Source organism: Rhea pennata, chromosome 10 (assembly GCF_028389875.1).
Source record: "Rhea pennata isolate bPtePen1 chromosome 10, bPtePen1.pri, whole genome shotgun sequence".
NCBI classification, from domain to species: domain Eukaryota; kingdom Metazoa; phylum Chordata; class Aves; order Rheiformes; family Rheidae; genus Rhea; species Rhea pennata.
The window spans coordinates 20,481,877-20,504,131 of NC_084672.1; the positions used below are offsets into that span (position 1 = coordinate 20,481,877).

The window sequence follows — 22,255 nt, forward strand, 5'->3', positions numbered from 1 at the left end:
ACAGACTTGGTACAGGTTTGTGGGGCTTGCAGCCTTTTGTTTGTAGGATTTGAACCAACCTGCAGCAGGGAAATGATCTGTGTGCCTGCAGGTAAGGGGGGGGGGTCATCCCAGTTTTTCTGAAGTGATTGGAGGTCTTTAAACAACATATTTTAGATTGGAGCTACTTTTTATGTCATTTACTAAAAACTGAAAAGTATTTCATGCTCAGATTTTTTCCAAAGAAACTATATTATTGAAAACAGATATTCCCCACTGAAAATTTCATTTCCTGGAAAAAAACACACTTTCCATCAAAATATCTCAGACAAAGAACTATCACACTTTCCATCAAAATATTTCAGACAAAGAGCTATACCAGGTCTCCAGCATGTCCTTCTGAACAGAAAGCCAAGGGGAAGGGGGAGAAGAAAAAAAGAAGAGGAGTGACTGTCAGCAGACGAATACTTGCTCTACGGTTCTTACTTGGGTAAAACTCTTCCTGGGATGACAGCAAATTTCACAAGAGGAACTAGAGGATCCTGCCTAACATATGCCTGAAATAACTCCCAGGTCTATTCTTTTTCCAGGAGTGAACACATTTTATACATACCTCAAGTAACCACCTTGTTCATTTTATAGAGAGTCTAACAAGTGAAGAATGGCTGTGAATGCACCACGAACCATGTGGTGCAAAGGGTTTTCTATAATTAAAATACGTCTGGCTCTGTTCTGAGTGGGAAATCACAGACCTCTGTGTGTTTTGAATATTTCCTTATGCCCAACAGCAGCAGAGAAACTCCATATGCCTTAACCACTCAACTCCTGTTCCACTTACTGCTTCAACCTGAAGCATCTTTGAGCTGAAACTGGGAGATTCAAAGCACTGGAAATGGGCATGAAAACGCCGGGAGGCACAGATAGGTGCTCAGATCCCTAGCGCACTGGTGCCGATTTGCAAAAGCGGGCAGCAGCGTGGTGCGCTCCTCCGTGGAAGCCTGCGAGTGCCGTGGGCGCTGCTGCGTGCGGCGCCGCAGGACACCCGCTCCCGCGGCCACAGCCCCGCCGGGCGGGGCACGACCGGGGGAAGCCTCGGGGCTTTCTCTGTCCGCCCTCGCCGGGGGGCAGCGAGGGCCCCCGCAGGCCGCTGCCCTGCCGGCAGGGCCCCGCTGGGGGCGAGGCGGCGGGGCGGCGCGGGCCCGGGGCGGGGGGCGCCGGGGGTGTGACCGCTCGCGCCGCCGCGGCCCGCCCCGCTCACAAGGTGCCCGAGCCGGCGAGAGAGCAGCAGCAGGAGCAGCAGCAGGAGCAGCAGCAGCAGCGCCGCCGTCGCGTCCCCGCCCCGCCATGCCCAACTTCGCCGGCACCTGGAAGATGAGGAGCAGCGAGAATTTCGACGAGCTCCTCAAGGCGCTGGGTAAGGCGCGCGGAGCCCCGTGCGGCCGGGCGCCCCGCGGAGCTCCGAGCCGCGCGGCGGGGCTGCGAGCGCGGCGGGGCGGCGGCGGCCGCGGCGCCTCACCTGGCGGCGCGGAGCCCGCGCGGCGCCGCCTCACGCGCTGCCTCCTCCCCGTTTCGCGCAGGTGTCAACGCCATGCTCAGGAAGGTGGCGGTGGCGGCCGCCTCCAAGCCCCACGTGGAGATCCGCCAGGACGGGGACCAGTTCTACATCAAAACCTCCACCACCGTCCGCACCACCGAGATCAACTTCAAAATCGGGGAGAGCTTCGAGGAGGAGACAGTGGATGGGCGAAAGTGCAGGGTAGGAGGAGAGCTCTGCGCACGCGCGTGCTCGGGGCCGTGGGGGCAGCTTTGCCCCCCAGCCACCTTCCCACACTCCTTTTAGATGCGGCAAACACTTGTGCTGTTGCTGTCCCGTTGCCACGCTTTGCCCGCTTCCTCCCAGAAACAGCTCTTGGTGGTTGCAGCTCAGGTTATCCCTCGTCTGCTGTTCTCCCTCTTGCAGGACAGGGTAAAACTGAAATCTGAAGGCAGCAGAGCGTGGCAGGTCTAAAGGCAAAGCTCAGGTTTCTGCTTGCTCACTCCTGCACTGACAGGGTTGTGTCCTGCTCGCTTTGCCTCCCCCTCTCTTGTGAGACCTCAGCTGTAGGGAAAACTCTCCCCAACCTCTGCCCCTGACTGCGGCGGGGGAATGGTGGAGCGAGAGAGACCTCAAGAGTCAGGATTTAGAGCGCAAATTGATATAACGTTTTTCCTAAATGAATCAGTCAAGTTCGCAAGCAGGATTGCAGGCTGTTGCTAATTCTGGGCTGAAAACCTCTTCACTCCCTTTCAAAGGTGCAGCTTTGCTGACTGGATAGATCTGTAACAGTGTAAGATGGACTTTCAGCTGGCAGCTTTTCCAGGCGTTCTCGCCCCAGCTCCGTGTGCAGAAGTGCGTTAAAGGGTCATTCACTGGAGTGTTTTGGGGGTTGTTTCTATGTGTGAACCTCCTGCTTCTCTACACACACACACAAATTGTAGATGGCAGCAGTGGGGGTATATCGCTGCTCTAAGGCGGAAGCATCTTACACCAGCTTCTCACTGGTGTGGATACATGTGAGCCAGGATAATAGAAAACTGGGCTCCTGCTGTAGGTGAAAAAAAGTTAACAAAGGCCTAGATTTGTTATCCTTTACTCAAGCTTTTCTTGAAGAGCACGCTCACTGACATTTATAAGATTATTTGAAATAGGAGTAAAGCGTGTCAGTGGGTAGTCTTAGGTGAAGAATACAATTTTAAAGGAATACTATGGAGCCTGTTCCTGACACTGTTTGCATCACTAAAAATTCATAGTGAACGCAGTGTCTTTAGTGCAATTGCTCTGAATTGAAACTGATGAAAAAAGGACGCAGATTCTAGGAAACAGGGAACATTCAGAACATCCACTTGATCTAGCATGAGTTACTATATATTTAACAGTTTGTTCAGGAAATGTTGCTGGTTTTGTTAATTTATATTGCTCAGCAAAAATAGTATTTTAATGTCTTCATGCATAATGCATGAATACAATAAATATGATCCTTTTTCTAGAAAAGGATTTATTGCTGCAGATGGGAAAAATAATTACAATTGTAAGCTTTGAAAGTTGGAAAAATCTGAACGAAATGTGTTTTGTGAAGTAGTAAATTTTTTCCATGTGCTGTGAAATTATTTATAGTCCAGTCTGAGGAATGAGTTGTACTGCTCTGTGTATAAAACTGAGGTGTGGCAACAGAGCAGAAACTGACAGATAATAAAATAATACTTCAGAATGTAATTTGCAATACCTGGCAAAGTAGCTGACTGATGATAGATTTTCGTATACTTTATGAGGTGGAGGGTTTTTTTCTACTAGCTAACTTGATCTATTGTTCATACAGACAAAGAGGGGTTCTATGTAGTTGCAGTGAAAGGCATAGCTTCTAATAACTTCTAATAAGCCATTTGAGATGGCTTGTTGGCTTTTAAAAACTATTGTTTGGGGAAAAAGACATTTATAAAGGGAACAGCTAATTTTAAATCAAAGAAAAGTTTTTTTTTTTTCCCTTTGGAAAGTCCAGGAGGTGTTGACTTGTGTTTATGCAAACATACATACACACACACGCAAACACACACATATGTATATAATGACAGACTAATGAATGTCCCCATGTGCTAGTTGTAAAGTGATTACTTGCACGTTCATTACAGGGGACCCTTCTGCACAGCTGTTCTATTGCCTTGTAGAACAATAGTTCACTGCTAGATGAAAAGCAACAGAAAGCCATGGCTTGCCTGCTTGTGAAGGCTGAATAAAATCCAATGGTTTTTCTTTTTTCAGTGGTCTTATAGTCATTATTTAAATGCTTTGAAAAATGCCCTCAGCTATTTCAATTCCCAGACCTACAACCTTAAAAAAGAAATTTCAGAAACACTAGAATTCTAACAAAGTTTCTTTAATTTAGTTTTGATTTGTTCCGGTTTGTTAGGACAATATGTGTTTAACATACAATTAACTTGGCACTGTGCCATGTAGAATGAATGGTTTTAAGTGGCAAGTGCTGTATTATTTATGGCCACAAAATGATACATGAGATTCTTGATGCTTTTATACTGAGGGGACTCTGCAGCGATAAATAACATGTCAGAGCAAACCACATGTGTACAAACATGCCTGGGAGTGTAGACACTACCTTAATACATGTTTCTAAATTATACTTTTCAACATTAAGCATTTTATAAAAACTGAATGGCTTTTTAATTTGAGAACATATGCAGATTGAAATTGAAAAGATATATTTACAATTGCTTCATTAACATATAAATGTCTCCAAAATGCCCACTGGCACTTTAATTTTGATTTCACCATTTCCCATTGATATTTTTTTCGTTTTGCTTTTACCTATGTGTTGCTCCTTTACTGCAGTAATTATTCTCACTACTGCTCATTGTTGTTTTTCTGCCTCATGCTGCCAGGGAATATAATTAATGTTATTCTTAATGCTTTTCTTGCCTGCAGAGTTTGGCCACTTGGGAGAATGAAAATAAGATCTACTGCAAACAAACTCTCATTGAGGGGGATGGCCCTAAAACATACTGGACTCGAGAGTTAGCTAATGATGAGCTGATTTTGGTAAGTGATTCCATCCAACTCAAACAACATATTTGTAGATTTTTGTTGCCATGTAATATGATTATTACTGTTTTTCTTTACTTAAATCCATCTGGAAAACCACCATTTCCATAATTCTTTACAGTATGATTCACTCATTTTTCATTTTTTAAATTATTCTTTTTTTTCATTTTTTAAATGTTGTTTTTAAAGAATGAATGAAGATACTTGCAGGTTCTTATTTTCGTTTCATTGATGCTGTAGCTTTGTCTGTACTTTTATTGGTAGAATAGTCACAAGTGAGCTACTTTTGCTCTGTAAATCCGCAATAATATCAAAAAATTTACTTGATTTATTGCAGATTTTCTCTGGTGAAAGTGAGATCAAAGCATTTGATCTCATTTCTGGAGAACCTTCTTTTTTAGGCATGTGCATAATGTATTGCTTCTTATACACAATCATATGGTGTGTAGCAGGAGGAATGTGGCATGTTGTTAGCATGCTCAAAACTCATTCTGTTCACGAAGTGCACATCATTACCCCCTCCTATGCCACCTTCCCCAAGTTCCTGGTCATCTCTGAACCCAGTTCAGATCTGTCTTCACAAGTTTGTGAGAAATTCACTGATTTGCACACTTGCTGTCAGCCAGCATCCCCCCATTCCTGTGTGATGCTCGACAAAGCAGCAGGGTTACTTCAGCCATTTTGTACCGCACCATTGCAGCTGCCTTTCCACTTATGCCGTAAATCACATGCAATTTATTTATATATATTGTACAGTTTATTTATTCATTTTGTACTTATTTCTGTTAGAGTTGAGTTCTTTTCACTCAGTCTTTCCTCAGTAGCTCATCTACGTTAATGAAGCAATTATTCAGAACTGGGTGTAGGTACAATTTGCCTGAGTAACAAGTAACAGTTCAGCATGAGTCCAGAATCGTTGCATTGTGCCTGCTCATACTGGGGAATTCTGGATAATTCAACTGACTGGACTGTTAGGCTTCATCAGTTTGGGCTTAGAAGACATGCTGCTGGAGTGAGGGGTAAGAAAACATCAAAGCAGGGAGTTTTTATTTCAGACTATTAGACTAACTAAACCCTTGCACTTTAAAAAACAAGCAGCCTCTTCAATGTTTTGCTAAAGCAGTTGGAGCTTTGTTTTTAAGGTCACATCTGAAACAAAGAAGACCCAAACCTAACCTAACTGAGTATAAACAAAAAGCTTTTAAAGTGTTAATGCTATTCCAGACGTCCTTGAACAGTTCAGCCATCTCTTAGGAGAAGGTGGAAGCTGTTAATGAAATCACACTGGTTTCTATAGAATGAATATTCAGATTCTTGATAATTTCTTTTGGCTCAACCACTGAAATTCTTTATATAATCCAAATAGTTTAGGTGGCAAAGTACTTTGATCTTTGCTTTATATCTTTATATATAATGGAGTGAACACAGTTCATTTTCCAGTATTATTTTTCCAGCTCTCTAACAATATATTTTTGTAGTTTATTATTTAAGCAAAAAACTAGTGAGGCAGCTGCTGAACAAAGGGAACTCTTCCAGGCAGAGCAGGAGAGCCAGTCATAATACTGTTGCCTCCTGCAATCAGCAACATGAGCATACCCAGCTGGGGAAGAAGAATGAGACTGGTTAAGAAACCAGAGAGATTCAAAGATTATAAAGGCATCTAGTCTCATTTTTTTTATAATACAGTCTCTGATTTTTTGGTATAATACAGTCTATTGGGCTTTTCTGAATTAATTCTTTTACAAATTAGGATATAAATTAGAAAAAAAACCCATCTGATTAAAATATTTCCAGTCATAGAAACTTGATCATAACTTTTGGTAAGTTATTGTACTGGTTAGTGTCCCTTGCCATTCAAATGGCAAAATCTTATTTCTAATTTGTATGTCTAGATGAAACTTCCAGCCATTGCATATTGTGTATATGAGGACCTAAATAAGATGCCTAGAGTTTATTCTTGCAAATACTTTTAACATCACTGATCAAGCCTCTTTGAAGAACCTTCTGTTTGTTAAACTAAACTATTGGAAGACCCTGAGTCCTTCAGTATGACGCAAAGTTCGCTTGAGTCATTCTTCCAGTGCTTCTATGAATCTGCTTCGATTTATCAGTTTCCTTTTTGAATTATGGGCACCAGAACTGCACATGCTGTTTCACTAGCAACCGTGGTAGCACCCAAAGCAGTGGTGACTTGATCTCCTTACAGTTATCTGAAGTTCTTCTGTTTTATTCACAATGACTGTGTCAGTCCTTGCTCTGGGGCCTCATGTTCAGTTGACTATGATTGCAAGTAATTTTGCTGGTTTCTGATTGCCAAGACAGATTCCCTTCTCCTCCCATGCAAGCTGGGACTATGTTCATTCTTTGCAGTGTAGGGCTTTTACCATGGCCTTTATCAAAATGTAGTGTTTGCTTCCAGGTGATCCAGATCATTGTGTGTGTGTGTCTATAAAAAACTGTATATAGTGATATGTTAACTATTCTGATATTAACTGTGCTCTCTCTGTTTCACTATTTAATGTGATACTCAATTCTATCCTTTTACCCCTTTTCTGAAGCATAATGGCCTCTTCTGCTTTTTTAAGTATTAGGACATTACTTTGTCCTCAAGACAGAGATTTTTCAAGTCCCTCATGACATTTGATGGGATTGAACGTCCAACTCTTTAAAACATTTGGGTCAGCATGTTCAAAATCTTCTGAAACCCTGAAGTTTAGTTAATGAGGAGGTCTTTCTAGGAGAAATGATGGTTAGTGCAAGGTCTCTGGTTCCTTTGGAGAAGTTGAGATGGCCTAAAATTAACTGTTCTGGGAGGCAGGGAAGGGTCCTACTTATCCTAGGATAAGCAAAGCTATGTTTTCTTGTGTCTAGCCCATACTTTTAGAACCTCAGTATATTCCCTCCAGGCAATTATTCAGGCTTTAAAAGCTGCACTACCCCAAAAGGGTTGACTGGGGTATATCCCTCAACTATGACATGGGGTAAGGGTAGGAATAGGAGCAATTAGTGGGAAGACTTTGAGATCTCTTTTGATCTCTTGCCTCTCAGTTGTTTTGGGCTTTTTCATCATTCCAGTGAAGAAATACCCTAATTAGATTATTTTTTCTTATGGTCGGAAGTACTCCTTGGACTTGAGTCTGCAAACCCCGTTATATCTTACTTCTGCAAGACTAAGATCACGGTGAGAAGAAGGGATCTTTCTTTGCCTTCTCCCCTATTTCTCCTTTGATCCTCCCAGCTTGGTTAGGGTTCTTTAATGAGCTGGAAATTCACTCTCAGGCATTTTTGCTCCCCATATCAGTTTACACACTTAAGAATTTCCATTATCAAACTTCTGAAACTTCCCTACTTAAGAATACTTTTGTCTTCTTACACTCTTCCTGAGGCTCTTTGGTGAGCTTGCCCTGTTTCCATTCTGGCAGAACTCCTTAAATAAGCAGGAGGAAACCACATTCCTGTGAACTGTTGGATTTCTGCATTTGTGAAAATGTCTTTCATGAGGCAGAGCCTGTGATATAGCAGTTAATAAACTCTGTAAGACCCTGTAAATCTGATGTTTCTTCTCACACTCTCTGTTCCTGCTTTGCCTCCAAGAAATCTTGCAAGACATCTTGAGTCTCCTTCCTAGCTATTACCTTGCATTTGAGGAACAAATTAAAAAACCCTCATATACTATGTGGAAAAAGTTGCAAGAAGGAATCTAAATTGTCCTAGGCTGAGGCGTGAATGGGAAGTAGGTTTGGGGCAACAGGCAGGGGGTGAGGAATGAGTTTTGCTCTGCTAATACTGGCTGCATAAATCTTGGAGCTTTGCCATGTAATTTTGACCTAATATGTTGCATTGCCTCGAGGGTCCATTAGATTATGACATTTCCCTAGTAGAAAGATATATTTTCTCTCTAACACAGCATGTTAAATAAAATTCATATATTATCACGCATTAAAAAAAAAATCAGTGTAGAGTTGTCATGACTACCATAGAGCTAAAATAGAAACCATATTACTGTATAATTATCAATCTTTTTTGCATCCTGGCAGAAATTCCTTATGTTTTTCAAAGATATTCCCTTGGAGCAATAAAATGGTCTTTCATGTCACATCATGTCCTCTGGTACACAGATGCTGGGAACAAATTATTCAGTTAGCAAAGGATTTCTTTATCTTCAGGTACCAGTTAGTCTGTCTCTTAGTTCTCCTTAGGTCTTTGCAGCGTGGTGAACGAGATTACTCTTATCAGTAGCGTGAATAATACTTGGCTCATACTATGGCAGATGTAGGTCTCCCCTGCTGTTAGAAAGAGTTACAGGTCACTTGTTACACTATCGTAAATTCCACCATTGAAATGATTTTCTTTCCCCTGAATCAGGGCAGCAGGAGCAAGCTCCACTTTCTGAAATTTACTGCTAATACAGTAGAACATTACAACTCCTTTAATCGGTGCTGTTTATTCTAATCTCATTTGATACCCTTGCTGGGATTTCAGTGTTGCATTTTTTTAGAAGTAATAAATAATCCAGATACAAAAATTACATGCAATATGCAAGCAAAGGAGGCAAAAAGAATTGATTTCCATCAGAGTTCACATTTATTTTTTTGGTCTTGACAGTATCTTTAGACTATTATTGTGCTTTTAATTGTCATGACATTATAATGACAGAATCAGAATATCCTTATTTACAACACCACACTCAGGAGTTACTCTGGATTAGCAATAAAGTCTTGTGCAATAAAGATCAGACTTGATTCCCCAAAATATATTCACATGTCTGAAAATTAAGATCTGAAATTCAAGCTATTAGAATGATAGCTCATTAATGTCCCTGATAAAAAACACAGAGCAACAGCAAAAACATTACAGATTATAAAAGAAAAGTTAAGGATCGAAAAATGAATCATTCATGTAAGTCAGAACAACAAAAGATCTGCTTTTACAAAGTTAAAGGATGCTGCTTCCACATAGTAGTTATTCAAATGAGAAACATTTATGATCTGCCTTTATCTACATTGCTACTTTCATAGCTGTTCATGCCTCTATAGATTTTAGTTTAATCTATAACACAAACATGTTAAAATGGGTAATTACTGAAGAGGGGCTTTAAAAACAGCCTCAAACCACATTTTACACAGTTCACATACCACACAGGGGTTCTCAGAATCAATTATACCAAGGGTCAAAGATCAGGACACTGTGGGGTTTCAAGCATGATTTCCATCCTCCTTTTTCTCCCCAGAAAAATCATGTAATAGTAGATTAAAACTGGTGAACTGTGGGCCTAGATGAGTGGGTGAACATTTTTTAAATGATATTACTGACTTCTGAAATTAAACATAGCAAGTGAGAAGGGTCAATGCAGATTTGGAAAGATATTATGGAGCTGAATGCTGAGATGTATGATGTGCCTAAGCCTTGTATTGAACAACATTAAACTACTTGAAGGTTTAACTTTTCTTTAGCTTTCAAGTGTGATCTTAAATGAAATCAGCTATCAAAAGGAGGGTCTGCTTTTAATGAAGTCAGTGGAGGTTTTGCTGCTGACCTCAATAAAAGCAGCCCTGATAAAAGTCTAGAAACCTATAATCATGCATATGTATGTATTGCGTGGTCCTAAAGCTTTAATTTAATATTTATCACGAGGGGATTTACTAGGGGGCTTAGAGATCTGCAGCCCCTGCTCTGTAGTAGTGCCTGGTCTGGGGGACGTTTCCAAACATACAAAGAAAGAAAGAAGCCAAAGCCTTTGTATCCTGGATGAATCTGATCCTGTGTACAGCCTGTTATAATATCAGTTGTAGCTTAGATGGTTGCTGGGTACAGGATTTCAATATTGTTAATGAGAGATACTACTGGCTGGAGTTCTTATTTCTGCCATTCACTTGCTGCCTGACTTTGAGGAAACTGTATAATGCTGCAGTTCTCAAACACAGATATCCAGCATTTAGATATCTTAATAGATGATCTGATTTTGCACAGTCCTGTCTATTCATGTCCCACAGAAAGTAAGGTCATATATTGGCCGACTTGCTATTAGTATCCAAGTTTGAAAGTGGGGATTGTACCTTTTGGGGTACCTGTGCTCACATAATGATCAACATCCATGCTGACAGTCACAGGGAGAAAGGGAATGGACAATATGTCTTTATTGTGAAAATCTGTATCCAGCCAAGATTAATTCATCCTCATGGATTAAGTGTCATCAGTTTAGAGATACTTGATTTTATCCTGTTGGAGAGAGTATTGCTTCTGTTTTACAGGATGCATTTGTATACATGGAGGCCATCACATGTGGATGCATGCAAAACTTTTTCTGAAAATGGAAAGTGCTATTCATTTAAGCAATATCTTCCCTTCTCCATTTATTTGCTTATGCACTCTCTTCTTTTTGTAAGCTGCCTCTATAGGTTGATCAGTTGATCAGATAACAGGAGATTTTTGCATACACTGTCAGAAGTGATCTTTTCCAGGTGATTGTTTCAATGACAGTTTTCCTAATTATACTGTGTTTTCCACATATCACAAAGGCTCCTCAGAAAATGTTTATAAAGAGCATCTTCTAAAAGCTGATTTACCCATAAAATAATGTATTAGTGCTCTGTGGTTCTTGTTTAATTTCTACTGATGTCAGTGTTCATCAGATCTTGAGTAAACTGAGAGGGGTAGGCTTACTGCATTATCCCCTCACAAAGGTTTATTTGCAGTGTGTGTTTGGACCCTTTAAGCTGCAGATTGTGACAAGCCAAGTAAAGAAAACTGATCTGTAACTTGAAGTGATTGTACACCTAAAATCCTATTTTAGATTTAGATGGAAGTTTGCCTTGCAGCATTTTGTAAGATGAGTGGGTGCTTTACCAGCTGATGGGAAGGTGGTGGTTGAAAATCCTGCATCTTCTCATGAGGTATCGGTTGAGATTTGGTAGTGCTGCACTCTTTTTGAGCTGCTCCAGTGAGATCTCACCATCAAATAGCCAAGTTCTCTTTCTTTTTCTTAGAAAGTTCTACTTCTTTGAGTCATAGAAAACATGAAAGTCTGCTTGTTCTAACAGGAACTGCCACTTCTTTCCAATCTAGAATTATAATCATAGATACTAAGCTGCTCCCTCCTATCCCTAAATACAAGAATTTGAGTGTGAAGGATAGAGGAGTAACAACATTTTCATTTGGATCTTCCGCTGAGCTTGGACTTAGCCATACATTAGATGTTTCAGTTCAAATATGAAGGAATTTGCTGTGTTTAAGAGTGTTTATTTCCTTTTATTTTTTCACTGTACAATTGCATTTGATAAAGACTATTTCAAACAACTTTGTGCATTTGTACTTTCTTTGTGTCATTATTTATATACATCTGGTCCTGGAGAATGGCATTTCATGAGTTTACAGTCAGCAGCTGTTGTTCAGAAATACTGAGAGCTTGAAAGCCTTGATGTTGCAAGGATTTCCACCCATTGAGCAAAGTGACTCTGACTGGTATCATCTCAGCCTGAAAGTGTAAAACAGTGACACAAACTCTCCAGGGGTGCTGCCAGCTGACAAGGGAAATACCAGTTTCCTCTAGCATATTTAGTTGATTTTATATGTTATCAAGTTTATTCTGGTCCATATCTGGATACATCATTTATTTGTCGTATCAGATAATATGATGGAACTTAAGTCTGTTTTTGACTTCTGTATGTAGCCCAAATTCCTGCCAAGTGCCTACTCCAGAAGACGCTGCAGATCTGGATCTTTACTCCACTACAAGGCGTTGTAAGCTCATCCTAGTCTCAGGCCATGTTTGTTGCCCCTGTGTGGGCCCACTCTTGCAGCTTGGCCAGATGTAGGTTTGCAGCCACAGAAGGGCTTCAGGCTCTGCCCTGTGTTAGCAGAGTGAAGTGTCAGGTTCATTTTGAAGTTTGATTGCACAAATCTGAGGCTGGGGAACACTTTATTTGCAATTAGTTTCCTCAATTTTAATAGGGCCTCTCACTTTCGGAATATGGGTTGCACAAATGAGTTCAAACGTGCCTGAAAAGCAAGGTCCCATGCTTATCCACAAAGAAAGGAATGTACCTAGTTTGAACATGTTCCTCTCTGCTTCTTTTTTAGCGACATGTAATAGAGTTTTATCAACAATGCCAGTAAGCTACAGTAAGATAGAAACACACCTTACTTCTGTAAGTTAACATTTAAACATGTATATAATGACAACTACAGCCATTTCTTTGTGTGCTTAAATAAGGAATTAGGTGGCTAACCAATTGAATGCCTATATGATATAAAATCTAAGTGCTAAAAATGCAGCCCATTCCTGTAACAGGTTAAAGGCCACATAAACCTAAGCTGGGTATTCGAGGAAAGGCTCCCTGGCTGTTTGAAAAGAGTCAAGTGACTCTACAGTGCTCAGGAGCTGATTATTAGTAATGGAGCTTTGCATGTATTTGATATCTTCACAATCTAGATTTTGCCTCTGTGTAAAATTTTGAGAATGTTCAAGGCAGCCATAGTAAGGATGGTTGCGGCTGGTGCTTTGGGCAGCAGAGAACAAGCTGCATCCTATGATGTTAATTTGCAGACATTTTCATGTATAATTTAAAAATTTATATAAAAGATTGATAAGCGCTTCATAGTCATAAAAGCAAAGCCTTTATCTTTGTAATTTCTTACCAGCCAAAATACTAACAGGATTTTCTCCTCAGCAAAGTCAACAAAATGTAAGCCATAGGCAGTTTTAAAGCCAAGTCCTTTCAAGGAAGTGTTGGCCAAAGCTATAGTGAAAAGCATTAAAACAAATGAAGTCCAGCTGAATTTTCATAGCACCCTCGGGTAAGTCTTAATTGTTTTTTTCAGTGAGACCTTGGCAGTTATTACAACCAAGCATCCCATCTCACAACTGTGAGGTGCTCACAGAGGTAGCTGTGAGCCTGAAACTCTGTCTGTTGGTGTAGCTGAACAGTTACTGCACATGAAGTTTTTTGCAGTCAGGTTTCCTTGCTTTTGCAGTTATTTATTTCCTTCTTGTTTAACTGCCTACTTAGATTTTAGCCTTCCTGACCTGAAATTACGTACAAACACTCTGGAGCTTAGGTGGCCTTCTCAGACAGTTCCCACAATCACAGTCCTGCCTAAAGGTTCTGGTAATCAATACTGCAATATTGCCATGGTAGAATTGCCTTTTAAGTGCAGTGTGGTACTAGAGAGTGATTTAAAAGAACAGCAGACTTCCAGAAGCATAGCTGAAACTGTTTTATTCAATGGTGTAATATCATGTAAAAACAGCTCTAGGACTGTCTAGGGACAGTCGATGTACTCAGAGGTACTGAATTTGGTATGAGAAATAGGATAATAATGGGCTATAGCCTCTAGTAAGTCAGTGACTCCCAGATAAATACTTGTGAGGTCTCATTGTTTTTAGTTGTGTGAAATGAGTTTCGTCTCCACTAGGTCTTGTGTTCATTATGTGCCCTCATTTCAGATCGATCTCCTAGCTAACAGATTCACTGGTTAAGGTCAAAGTATCCTGAAAGAAGGCTGTGATTGACACTGCCCACATTACAGCTCAGGGAAAATAGATCTGGGTCTGCTAGTATGCTGTTCAGCATCTTACAGCAGCGTTACGTTCACAGGTTATATGTACACATTCACCAGTTCTTCAACATTGCTCCGCTGACTTCATTTGAACTACCCTGGTTTAGACCTGCAAATATCAAAGAATACCTTTTGAAAATGGCATCTGCTCTGAATTCCACCCTCGGCATTTCCAGTTCAAAGTGCTGCAACTGTTTCTGAATATAAAAACAGTACACTCCAGATCTCATACTTTTCTCATGTTTATTTATAAATGCATGCCAAGAACTATAGAATAAAGGGAATTTCTGGGCCATTTATCATTCTGACAAAATTCATCATGCTTGGGAGAGTAGGTCATCTATAAAGCATTCCTCTTCCAAAATGACTCATTTCTTTACTCTCGTCTGTCACAGGATGCAGGAAATTGTACTTCTGCTATACTAGCTACTATAGTAAAAATAACATTTAAAAAATGTATCCAATGTTGGCTGTTTTCATCTCTTCTGATTGATTTCTATTTCTTTTCCAGACCTTTGGTGCTGATGATGTAGTGTGCACAAGAATTTATGTAAGAGAGTAAAAACTTCCATTTGCTTGTCATCTGGGATGAAGTGGAGGATTAAGAGGCAGCCATTGTGAAAAGCCCCAGTATAATGAGTATCTGTGTGTACTGTTACTAATGCGGTGTAGTATGTGACTGTGCGTGCTATATCTGAATCCATATCCTCTGTTAAGTGTATTTCGCTTTTATTTTTCATCACAGACAATGTTGCTTCTCACTTTTATGCCATCATTTTTCACGTCTACTTTGTATTTTGTAGTTGTCACTTGGTATGGTTTCATCAATTATTAAATTTATTGGACATAACTCACAGCTGTTTGGGGGTGTTTTTCATAGAAAACCCAGCAATGATTGGGTTAGGATTGAACCACTTTCCCTCCTCTTTTGAAGTCAGTGTGGAGTTTCACTGCTGTTGGCCAGCACTAAGGTGTCAGTGAACACCTCCGAGAGCAACCCGAAGTGCAGGAGAGCAAGGCTTTGTCAGAGCTGCAGGCTGCTCCCTCAAAACCAGAGCTCGGCCTCTCTCCTTTTTGACCTCTCTCCTGGGGTAACCATTGGGGAACAGTTCCTGTGTCCTGTGAGCGCTGGGGCTGTGATTCAGCAGAGCCAGACAAGACAAGGAAAGCTCTTTACCCTCCTTCCTGCTGCCTCTCTGAAAAATGGCCAAACAGAGCAAGCATTTTTCTTTTGAGCTGCCATAGGTTCACTTTCCCTGTAGAGACACTCACTACCGAAGTACGAAACCCAGCTGTATCTGCAGCACAAACAACACTCTGGTTATGACTAATACTTACTGTCATTGCACCCAAGCATGTCAGACCTGACAAGAGAGCCAGCAGAATCCAACAGACTTTACTTACTTTAGCCATGAAAAGATAAAGCTGAGGAAAGAAGCTGCTTTTCTTCTATCTTCTCATCTGCAGTAGAGAGAACCTCTGATGGCTTCATTCCCCCTCTCAGTGCAGGGAAATGTCAACTGTCACTTTTGGTGACTTGATGTTTCATTCTTTGAACAACAAAGTAAATTCACAAACCAAAGTCATAGCTCAAGAATGAAAGAAACGCCAAATTTAATGCATTTATTCTGGCTCAGAGTTTGACCCACAGCACTGTCAAATATGAGATTCAAGCTGAACAGACATTTTTCTGATGAACCAAGAACTCTCCTGCTCTTCAGAATTTGAAATATCAAAGACAGACACTAGGAGTACTACCTATTTTCGTGCAATCTCCAAGCCTATGTGACCAGGTTTCAACTTTGCAAAAATCATATGTCTGCTTCGTGCCACCCAATCACAGCAAATTTTGAAGATGTTCAGAGTTAGCAGAACTTTCGCCCTGTTCACTGGATTGATCTCAATATTCCTGATGGCAAAATAGGTCCAAATCTTGATGGTCTTGGGATGTCCATGGAAAACTTTCTTTCTTCATCACTCATGTAACTATGCAGAGGAATTCTCAAACTGCTGTGGAGAAATCAGCAACCAGTTCTATATATTGTAGAGTTACAGCATCACAACAGGAGAGAAATGTAGGATGCTTTCTGGCTCCTCAGCTCTCTGACAGGTCACACTTTCTTCCTCTGCAGTCAGAGCTCAAGATACAATGTTACACTTGAAAAGGAGGATCTTTTCCTTCCGCGCACTGTGTTTAAGCCCTCTTACCCTGTTTCTGAGCTCTTGGGTCAGCTGGTGCCAATAAAATACATCGCATGTCAGCTTGACTGAAGTAAGGGCTTAAATAAGTTCACTCTGTTTTGGATGCAACTGAAGCTACGCCACCAGTTCCTGGCAGGAATGAAACCAGGAGGGCAAATGTCGCTGACCTGTCTTTATTTTTTATCTTCTTTTAAGATTCAAATCAAAATAGTTTTTGCCAAGCTAATTCCATTTTGGGAGTATCTAGTCCTGCTTCTGTAATCACCTGTGCCCAAAGGGCTCTATAAAAGTGCCAGGCAGAGCTGGCTCAAAGCTTCTCAGCAGTGCAGACAAACTGCATGTCGCCCCATGAAGGTTGAGGAGAAAATAGCTCTGTGTCTTGGGAGATTGGCTAACACCATATCCCTACAGCAGCCGGAGGCTGCCAAGACAGTAGAGCGCCACTCTGCCCCGCTGCGATTGTGCGTTACCCACCTCCCGGCTCTAGGATGGGTGTGAAGATGGTGGTGGATGCGGTGACTGGCACAGGCTGAGGGGGTTGCTAGCAGAGCGATGGCTGGTGGGTAGCAGTGCTGTCTTGCCACTCCAGGAAAATGCTGCTCTTGGCAACTACTTGTTCTGCCTATGTCTAAAGCAGCCCTGGTGTACGGTCCATGAGGACTCAGCAAGGTACTGCTGGAAATCTCACATCATCTAGAGCAAGTGAGTGCATTTAATGGAAGTAGCAATATGTGTGTTTCATTTCTAGGAAGGATCATGCTAAGCTGTTGTGTGGCTCCAGCAAATATCCTTTGGAAAGCTTTCCCATCAACTGGAAAATACCAAATTCAGTTTCTGTACAGTTGGCAACTGCTGTCCAAGTAGTAAAGCATGAGCTGTGAAACTGGGTTGTAGAGGTTATGATTAAAAACAGGCTCTTGAGATACAAGCTGTTCTGCATAACTGGGAACTTTCTGCTTCCAGGTTTGAAATTGCTCCCCCAAGCTTTCTGTGCAGTCTGGCATGACAAAAGTTCTTCTTTTCAGCAATTTCAGTGTGGAAACTTTGCCACTTGATTGACTTTCGTGGAGTTACACTAGTTAGTTACTGGTGCATAGGTAAACTCATATGAAAAGAGACCGGAATTAGTCCAGAGTGTTAGTTTTATGACTCATTTTTGAAACACTGCAAAGGCCAAATTGCATTTTGTAAGTCCTCCTGGATTTAAAACCTCTTCAAATCCAGGCACACAAGGATTTGGAATTAATTTACTGGCCGGAAGCCTTTCAGTCGTCTCCTGGCTTTTCTTTTCTTTGCTGAAATAAGGTCCCTTTGGGAACATGAAAGTTTAGTAATTCCGGGGTGGCCAGTAGAGACAATTTTGCCTGCTTTTTGTGTAAACGTCCCTGAATTCAGCCCTCCCCAGATGAGGTGATGGATGCAGAGTAGAGTTACTGTAGGTGACAGTCACAAAAGCTTAGTGTCGCAATGTCTGAGCATTAAGCAGCTGCTTAGCAGTAGGTTCCTCAAAGTTTCAGGCAGCTATTCTGTGCACATAGGAGGGAGAGACTTTTACAGGCAAAAATGCCCAGAAGTGGAACACCTAAGGATTATGCAGATGGTGTGTTAATTACTTGATAGCATCAGGGCACCTGAAAAAGGCCCTGGTACTTTGGATATTGCATTCCAGATCCAAATCAAAGACTCAGTCTGCATCCCTAGGGCGCTGAGGCAGGTCTGCGATGGAGCAGGCAGCGGAGCCAGGAACAGAGCCTGTCTTGCAGCATTGTGCATCAGTCAGCAAGACCAGCTGATGCTCCTCCAGCAAACAGAAACTTCCTTCCCATCTTGGTGCGGTGTTCTAAATCAGGTCACTTGGCCTGGCAGCACTCAGCAGTGACACAGCGAGGTGACAAATACAACTCACCACTGCCCGGTGGGTGGCTGATTGGCTGCTGTATGCATAACCATGCACTGCATGTCTGCTGTCTTGCAAGTCTCTCTGCCCAAGGCAGCCAGACTTCTCGGACCTGCTGGTGGCCAACGGTCATGGCCAAATGACTTGGCTGTGTAGCTAAGCACTTTCTGACCATGTGAGGGAGTGCATTAGGAACACCTCCCTGCGAGTTTATCGCATACTATCACATACGATTAAATACATGTAAGAATGTTAGTCCACACAAGGCCAGCAGGGTACAAATGTCTAAGAAGGTGAGAAGCTTTCCTCCCTGAAAGACTCTGGAATCTAAAGGCCTTGCCCTGCAGTTGCCTAAGCAATTTAATTTAATTGATATAGCACAAGTGAGTAAAATAAGCAGTTGAGGTGCAAACTGACACCAAATTGAGGTGTCAAGAGCTATTTTAGATGTCTTACTGTATCGAAAACATCCACGCAAGACTAACATATAACACAGGTTCTACATGAGACCTGTGTCCTTTTGGAGAAGCAGCTGTAGACCAGGCACAAGACCTGAGGGTTTCAGAAGATTATGCCTGCAATTAGGCAGCAGAATCCCACCCTGTGTGGCTGCAGGCTTGGGACAGTGCTGTGCACTGCATGTACGGCTCGTGATAACTACCTGCTACAGCAGGACAAGGAAGGGGTTACACAGATAATCTGCAGCTGTTTGGATCTTGTGTAACATTTCATAAAAGCACAACAAAACTTCCCCACATGAGTGGAACACTAGGATGCTACAACCATGTTCTCTGCCCCAGCACAAGAAGAGTTCATTTTAGATTTTCCTTTGATTTTCCATACTTTGTTCTTATATTGCTCTCATAAAAATTTATTGTTTTTCTTTTCTCCAAGAAAAAAAAGTCCTAACAAGTAAACAGATCAGGCAGTGAAGCTGTATTCAAAATAATCCACTGTGAGAAACCAAAGTATGAAAAAAATCTCAGCCAGAAATGTGATGTTGTTCAGCCATCATGTCAATGTACCACCAGCTACTATTGTCTGGAACAGATCTGGGCCACTGCAGGCAGCATGTCCTGGAGGGCAAGGGCTGCTTTAGCTCAACGGATCAGTGTTTGCACTCTTGCTGCGGAGAGATTTGTTTCTGCTGAAAGGTTGCTCCAAATGCCCCAATGCTGCAGAATCCAAGGAGTCTTCAAATCGTGTTAAAATATGTGCCACTTAATACTGCTGTGTCAGAAGCGGAACAACCTAGTTTTCTCTTTGCTGTTACAGATGGCTGGCTGGCTGGCTGAGGAGAATGTTAAAAAAGGCTGTAGTGGCAGAACAGTCCTTTCTGCTAGTCCCTCCATTTTCAACATTCCCCACATTGCCTCACAGAATACGAGGCTAGCTTGGATTAGAGACAGAAAAAAGAATGACAGGATTCTTCAAATTTTAGTTCACTCTTACTTGACTCTTGCTGCACTCTGCTAAATCAGAAGGAAGTTCTGAAACTGGGAATCTTGTCCTGTATGTCTCATGCCATTTTCATCTTAGGGCCTCCTCGTGAGGAATTGTCATCGTACAATCTTGAGTACGATTTGCCATTAGAATTTGCTGTATGGTCACACCTTGCAACTGGAGAGCAAGGTCGTGAGGCTTGAAATGGTTTCTGCAGCAGGCAGTGCCACACTCTGGTGCTAGAAGTTGCTGTCTTTTGCCTGAACCACATTCTGTTGCTCCAGCAGAGAAGAGGTGACAGCCTAGGTGACTAGTTGGACTCCAAATGTCTGGAAAGACTTGTGGATTTGTATCTCTATGTTAATCTTGACAAGATGTTCATGTAAAGCTGGCAAACTGATTTCATGACAGATCTGATGAGTTCACACCAAATTTTCACAGGGTTGAAGCCTGATGCCTGAGCAGCTGCCACTGCTGGGAGGAAATAAAGATGCAGTTAGAAAACAAGTGAGCTTATGGAACTGCATATAGGCATAGCTCAGTCAGAGCAAAGATCCTCTCTCCCTCTATACCAAGTGCCTAAGACCTTCTCTGAGACGCCTGCCAGCCAGCTGAGCAGGCCAAATGGCACACGGGCAGGCTGCCTGCAGGCCATGCCTCGGAAACACCTCTGCGTGCTTGTCCCATTCGTGCCATTTCCTCCCCTGTGTGTCCCAGCCACACACACAACAGGAGGACCTTTCTACCCCCATTAGAGAGACCAAGGGACTTGCCCCTGAAAACACCTTTTTGAGTGCACCAGGAATCTTGATATCTGTGGTATCTTGTGATAACATGTCTTAAATCAGAAAATAAATCTCCTATTTGGGGCCCTCTGTGTGGAATATGCCGAATAGTAGAGATGTCCACAAACACTTTGCTCGGCAGCAGTCTTTCCTTCCCAGGCTGCTCTCAGATTCCCCCCAGCCTTTACAGGACTGATAATCCAGGTGACCCTTGCAGCTGCAGAAAAGTGGTGTGTATTGGGCTCCCCAAGCTTCTGGAGATCATCTCTGATCTCCAGTTTTGGTGACCAAGGGCTTAGAAATTCTACCCACTGTGAGGAAAATTAAAATGTTGTTGTTGTTGTTGTTGTTTAGCTTCTATTCTGCCCTATGATGAAGACCCAGAACATGAATTTGTGAGGTGAGAGTTTAGCTTAATGTCTCTGGAGAAGGATTAGTAATTTAAAGTGAACTTAATGGAAAGCAGTTTTATGACTGTTACTCAGACATTTTGAGCACTAATTTATTGTCCATGTCAATGCTGAGATTCTCATGTTATTAAGAGGTTACTGATTGCTGGAGCCATTTCTTTCCATTTCTTGTCCTGCAGTTGGGAGATTTTTAAAATGTTCCACATGTGGAAGTTGATGAAAATAGACTGTGTGCCATAATGATGCACAGTGAATATGAAACATCTAAATTAATTTGCATATGATCCTCCATAGGATGTGCCAGGACATCAGCAATGACTATGGTGCGAAGTCTGTGTCTGAAGCAAGCACCTAATAACTCTTTTGCAGGAGTTTTTTACACTTAGTTCACGCAGTCTGTGGCAAGGCTAAAGAGTGAGAACATATTGCAGTTATTACAGAGCCTGAAGTCCAAGTTCCTTTTAAGACACGTCACCAGCCACGTGTTTTAATCAAAAGTATTTTGGTGAAGTAAATTAGAATCATCTGGACCTGACTGGCATCATGTTCTCTCAAGTGTTGTTTCCTAATTCCTTTAATGCGTTTGATATCAACATTTTGTGGAGAACATGAAGAAAAGTAAGACTCTGTAATGGGGTCCATAGCCACAGGCTGTACAGAAACATTAGGGCTATTGGCTTTGTGCAGCAGCAGAGAGAATCTTTAAAACAGATCATGAAACTATAAGGCAGCTATGGGAATGGTCAAAATACTGGAAAAGGACCATTTCCAGGGACACAGTTTGCTTTCTTGCTATTGTTTAAATAACAGCATGATGAATTCATTCAGTGATTTATCCCTGGCATTTCATCTTGCTGGAAAGGTATCCAAGAATCTCTTTATATCTCAGCATTTGGGGTGGCGACATGTTGCAACTTTACTGCTCACCACATAGCCAGGGTCCCAAGCAGGATGGACACAAAATCATGCTTTTCAGGAGAGGGAAGAAGGCGGCGAGGGAGATTTACTGTGTGTTCATGTGTCTGCAAAATAGTCAGAGTGCCAGAATATCTACTTGTCGTTCAGCTCTAGTGGTCACAGCCAAAGCAGAACACGGCACTTTCTTGCCTTCTTCTCAGTGCATTAGAAAGTGACCAAATTGGTTCGAAAGTTACTCATTTCTATCCGACTGAAAGACAGACCAACGGTATAGCTGCACAGACCTCACTCCAACCGTGGGCAAACTGGCGTAAGAACAGTGAGAGATGGGCAGCAGACACAGTCTGAGTGACAGGAGGGGACACTGTACACTCCTGCATGTAGGACGAACAGTGCTACTGAAATGGATAATTTCATTACTTTCTGAAAACTTTTTGATTTTACTGTGAAGGCTGATACTGTGGCACACAAG

General features: G+C 41.9%; 1 protein-coding gene and 1 long non-coding RNA gene across 2 annotated transcripts in view; both read left to right on the top strand.

Annotated features, from left to right (window-relative positions):
- Nucleotides 1-22,255, top strand: part of LOC134144874 (uncharacterized) — a 46,455-nt gene that overhangs the window by 22,060 nt on the left and 2,140 nt on the right. The window lies entirely within an intron of this gene.
- On the top strand, nucleotides 1,201-14,968 carry CRABP1 (cellular retinoic acid binding protein 1). The gene is made up of 4 exons (XM_062583820.1): nucleotides 1,201-1,393; nucleotides 1,557-1,735; nucleotides 4,454-4,567; nucleotides 14,640-14,968. Exons 1-4 carry the CDS (start codon nucleotides 1,324-1,326, stop codon nucleotides 14,688-14,690), a joined length of 414 nt encoding a protein of 137 aa, XP_062439804.1. The 5' UTR covers nucleotides 1,201-1,323; the 3' UTR covers nucleotides 14,691-14,968.

Excerpts from the sequence above, each read along its gene's own strand:
- CRABP1 (XM_062583820.1), top strand. The coding sequence starts at position 1,324 with ATGCCCAACTTCGCCGGCACCTGGAAGATGAGGAGCAGCGAGAATTTC. Across the intron at positions 1,736-4,453 it reads TGGATGGGCGAAAGTGCAGG|AGTTTGGCCACTTGGGAGAA; the intron begins GTAGGAGGAGAG and ends TCTTGCCTGCAG. Across the intron at positions 4,568-14,639 it reads CTAATGATGAGCTGATTTTG|ACCTTTGGTGCTGATGATGT; the intron begins GTAAGTGATTCC and ends TTTCTTTTCCAG.